Consider the following 5247-nt stretch of genomic DNA (forward strand, 5'->3'; position numbering starts at 1 on the left):
AACCAGGAATATGGGGCAGCCACCTGCAGATAAAATCTACAAGGGACAGAGTCTCCCCTTGACACTCTGGAGACTGATACTTTTATTTCATCCCAGTGAAAATGATTTCCAACAACTGGCTTCCAGAGCTGTGAGAAAGCAAATGTGTGTTATTTGAAGGCCCCAGAGTGCGCTCAATTGTTACAGCAGCCATAGGAAACTTGTATAAAATATTTATGATCTTTGTTGTGTTCAACTGTATTCTCAATTTAATGTGTGACTGCAGCATAACCTAATGTGTTCAGTTGTCTGTGTTCTGTTTTTACAAACAGATACTGAGTTTCTCTGGTTCCTCTTATATGCAGCTTTTCATTCCTTAAAATCTTTTATGGAGCCTCAACTCTGATCTAGGCCTGAGTCTTTGTTAGACACCAGACCAGAAATTGTACCAGGATGCATAGAACTTTTATTTTAATGGGGAAAACAAACAAACAAAAGGAATAAACACACAAAAATGAATATACAATGTTTTGACCAGTATCATGAAGGAAAAGATGATAGATGCAAATATTTGTGGTTTTTTCCATGTTACTTTGGTCCCACACAGGCTCACATTTCATTAGATACTCTTGAGTTCTATGAAATAGATGTTATCTAGGTTCTGAGAATACATACCTAAGTAAGATAACATTTTTGGTCTCAAAGGCTTGCAATTCAGTACCAAGTTAAACCTATTAAAAAAAACCACTATAATCTGTAAGTGTTTTGATAGTTCTATGGAGAAGGTTGACAAATTAGATTAATGAAAGGATAAGAAAAGGAATAGAATGGAAAGGATGCAAATACATTTTGAGCAGCTCCTCTGTTTCAAGCACTGTGCTAAGATCTGGCTCATTCAGTACCCATTTAATATAAGCCTGTGGAACTAATGGGCATTAGTTTCCCCATTAGAAACTCAGAACACTTAAATAACTGACCCTATATCACAAAGTTTGGCTTGGAATGAAATTCACATTGAATTTGTCCTCTCTCCAAAACCTGTGCTAATTTTATTGGGGCTAGACACTTTGGGTATGATATGGAGGCTGGGTGAGGACTCACAAAGAAATCATTGTAGAATCAAACTGTATTGGAGAAATTGATATTTTTTTCCAGGCTATATCTGCCCCAATCCCACAACAGCATCCAGATGTCATATGTGAAGCTCTCTCTATCTGTTAGTGTAAATAATATTAGCTACCAACAGGCGAACTCCAGAATGGCAGTGGCATGACCACAGAAGTTTTTCTTGCTTGCATATGGTTCCATTAGTTGTTCTGTAGGAATGTACACAGACATTCATTTGTACCAGTTCTTTCCATTTACTGGTTTTGTCATCACTTGTGGTCTGAATTCTCTTCACCCAGCTGGTGATGAATAGAATGAACAGGACATCACATGGGGAGGTTCATGGGCAGACTTGGAAGTGGCATATATGACCCGTACTCACATTCCATGGACAAGAACCAAGCACATGGTCAAATTAACTATATAAAGTGTGGAAACGTAGAGCCTATGTATGTTTCAAAAGTAAATGTAGTTTGGAAAAGAACTAACCAGTATTTTCCATTGTAATGCTTATGATCATCAAATATCCATCTTACACTTTCTCTCATACAGAAAATTTATTATCCACTCCATGAAGGAAACAACCTAAATCCCAATTAATCAACACAGAAGCACAATGTCCAGGCTTTCCTACAGGTTAAATGGTCTTCTCTACCCAGTCCATGTGTGGCTCCTTGTTGCCCAGCAATTATACAAAGAAAACATAGTTCATTCCACATTCACACCCAATAAATAGTGTTGGGCCTGAACAAAGATAATTGGGGTGAAAAGAGCCTCCATTCAGAACAGTCAGCAAAGAAAGACACATAAAATTTCAGTTTAGAAAATCTTATGGAATTGACAGTAAGTAGGCTGCTCCACCTGGTGACTGGATATATGACCCTGATTTTTCTTCCTGGGGAAAACTTCATTTTCCACTGTTTTCCTTACTACATGTTCAAATCTTTTAAATGTTTTTTCTTATCCATTATTTTTTATTACCATTATGGAAGTACATCAAGGAAAAAACTAAGTGTAACACAACAGTAACAAGGAAGGTTTATCCATAAAATGCTTTCATTAAAAAGTGTCATATTTGTTCAGCATTTCAGATGCTTGGACCTGTTATTAAATTAAATAAATAAACAAAATTCAAGTGATTGATATGTTTTAATACCCTATATGGCCATGAACATTGAGTTATGGCATGGAGTAGATTTAAGTGGGATGAAAAAACTTTTGTGAATTCTAGATCACTAGAAGATTAAACCTGAAGAATATCTTGTCTTCTCAAAACACTTCTTGATAGCATTCTTGACCTCTTTGTTCCTCAAGCTATACACAATAGGGTTTAGCATTGGGATGACCATAGTATAGAACACAGATGCAATTTTGTCTGTGTCCATGGAATGATGGGAACTTGGCTGTAAGTACATGACAATGACTGTCCCATAAAACACAGAAACTGCAACAAGGTGAAAAGCACAGGTAGATAAAGCCTTCTGGTATCCCTCACCTGACTGTATCTTCAAAACAGTGATAAATATGAACATGTAGGAAATCAAGATTATAAAAAGAGCAAAAAAGATATTAAAGCTTGAAATAAGCATAAGAATCAACTCATTAATGTCCTTGACTGAACAAGTCAGAGTCATGACTGCTGGAATATCACAGAAAAAATGATGGACCACATTGGACATACAGAAAGAGAGACTGAATGTATCTCTAATATCAATAGCAGCAGTTAGAAAAGCAAAGGTGTAAGAGCCTATGGCCAGACAAGCACATACACCTGTCGTCATGGTGGTGGTGTAATGGAGGGGTTTACACACTGCTGCATAGCGGTCATAAGCCATTGCAGCTAAGAGGTAGTTTTCCACAGTTGCAAAGAATACAAAAAAGAACATCTGCACAGCACATGCATTGTAGGAGATGACCTTGTCTCCTATAAGCAATCCAGCCATGACCTTGGGAGTGACTGTTGAGGAGTAACAAAAGTCCACCAGAGACAGGTTACTGAGGAAGAAGTACATGGGAATGTGCAGACGAGAGTCCAGCAGGATCAGCATGATCATCCCCAGGTTCCCAATCAGAGTGATGAGGTAGAGGAGGGTAAACATTAGAAAGAGAGGACCCTGCAGCTCTGGGGCATTGGTTAGTCCCAGCAGGATGAATTCTTTCACCTCTGTGTTATTCTTCATATCACAAGATGTTCTATGGCAAAGAAAGGAACACAATGATGAACGAAGCTGGTTGCACAGAAATGGAAATGTACAAGCATTATTCTATTAGAGCAATAATTTGTTCCTTAATATTCTCTATTTCTAAAGCATGTCATGGCAACCCAATTTAGTGACAACTCTCTCTAGAGTAATAAGCTTTTGGATAAGGAATGTCCTTACAGATCACCTTCCCAACTTCTAGATTATGTATATGAGTAAACTGAGTTGCAGGAAAGGCTAACAAGTTATCCAAGTTCACATGTTTGGAATGAATCCATCTCCTATATCATATCTTTTAAATCTAACAACTTACACTTCCACAGTGCTCTCATGCCAGGTGCTCTGTATGTGTATATTTATTTAATCTTCTCATCAGTCCTATTAGATTATTTAGTTATTCCTCTCCTATAGATACCTAGTAATTTGGCAACTGAGAGATCAAGTAATTTGTATAAGTTTAGTTAGGTATTAATGGACAAAGCCAAACTTTAGACACAATCAAAAGGATTCCCAACCTAAGAGCTGTTAATGAATTTGAATTGACTTTAATTTCATTCAATTTATACTTGTATCTATTGTGCTGAACTTAATGCCTGGAATAGAATAGTTACAGAATTCACAGATAAATGCATAGTAGATGCAGTGGACTAGATGCAGCATGAGAGCCATGTGCAATCAACAAAGGCAATTCTGAACAGAAGGTATAGCATTGGATGTTAAGGCTTGTTCTCTGAGAATCATGTGTATACAATCACATATCACCCCTACCATTTATGACTGGGAGACATTGGTCCTAACTTCTCTAAGTCTCTATCCACCACTAAAATGAAAGTGCTGTTGGAACCTACCTCAAAGGATTATTGTAAGAATTTAAAGACACTGTGTATAAAAAGAGTTAGAATAATGAGGGTACCAAGCACAGTCCTAAAGAGTAGTAGCTATAATATTATTAACATAGAACAATGGTCTCTATGTTGGTGTAGGAAAATCAAGTGACAGATATAGGGGGCTGGGTTTTTAAAAAAATGTTATTTTACTTTTTCATTGTTCCAAGATTCATTGTTTATGTACCACACCCAGTGCTCCATGAAATACGTACCCTCCTTAATACCCACCACCAGTCTGGGTTTAAGTCTGTTGGCCTTAACCTTTGATTTGCCTTTTTGTACATGCTGTGTACACAGATGTTTGGTTTTCTCCCTATTTTTCACTCTGTGCTCATGGCTATGTCAATCACTTTGTATGAGAACTGAGAGATCTTCAAGTTTTTCTTTTCTTAATTTCCTTCTTGAGATACATGTTTTACCCTACCCCTCTATCTTAGACCCGTTCTTACTGTCATTCCTAAGAACACTGAGCTGGATCACAGATATTGATGGGTGAAAATTCATGGCATGGGGGTTGATACTAATCTGCAGATCTACTCATAAGAAAGCACAAATCTTTATATTTTTACTTGAAGCTTTGTGAAAGACATGCATTCTTTGGTAACCACTATTCTTTACCATCTCCCTCCTGGGTCCTAAACACATTTTTTTACACGTCTTCACCTTAAAGTATTTGTGTTTGTCAACACCTCATCCACATAATATTTTATTATGATAACACATATATATCATTTGCTGTGTTCTATGATGACTAATAGCTCTCCTGAGGTTAGCAACAGCTTAAAATTCCTGCTTATGTGTAGCCGGTCTCATAGATCCAGAGATAAATAATATGGATAATAGATGATACTGATGATGATGATAATGATCATGGTTATGATGGTAAATAGAGCAGAAGAGAAAGAGATATAAATTGGGTATGTACACACACTTGCACACACACACACACACATACACACCCAAACAAATAGCCTTATTTACTGCTAAGAAAATGAGGAGTTGAGAAGTTATGTGTCTTCTTAAAATTCTACACCTAGGATGAGATAGTTAAGATATAGATACCTATCTAACTA

At 37.0% G+C, this 5247-nt stretch overlaps 1 protein-coding gene across 1 annotated transcript; it reads right to left on the minus strand.

The window, feature by feature from the left end:
• Window positions 1–2321: 2321 nt before the first annotated feature.
• Window positions 2322–3266, minus strand: LOC125078986 (olfactory receptor 5B17-like). The gene has a single exon (XM_047692289.1). It carries the CDS (start codon window positions 3264–3266, stop codon window positions 2322–2324), a length of 945 nt encoding a protein of 314 aa, XP_047548245.1.
• Between the last annotated feature and the right edge of the window lie 1981 nt (window positions 3267–5247).

Source organism: Lutra lutra, chromosome 10 (genome assembly GCF_902655055.1).
Source record: "Lutra lutra chromosome 10, mLutLut1.2, whole genome shotgun sequence".
NCBI classification, from domain to species: domain Eukaryota; kingdom Metazoa; phylum Chordata; class Mammalia; order Carnivora; family Mustelidae; genus Lutra; species Lutra lutra.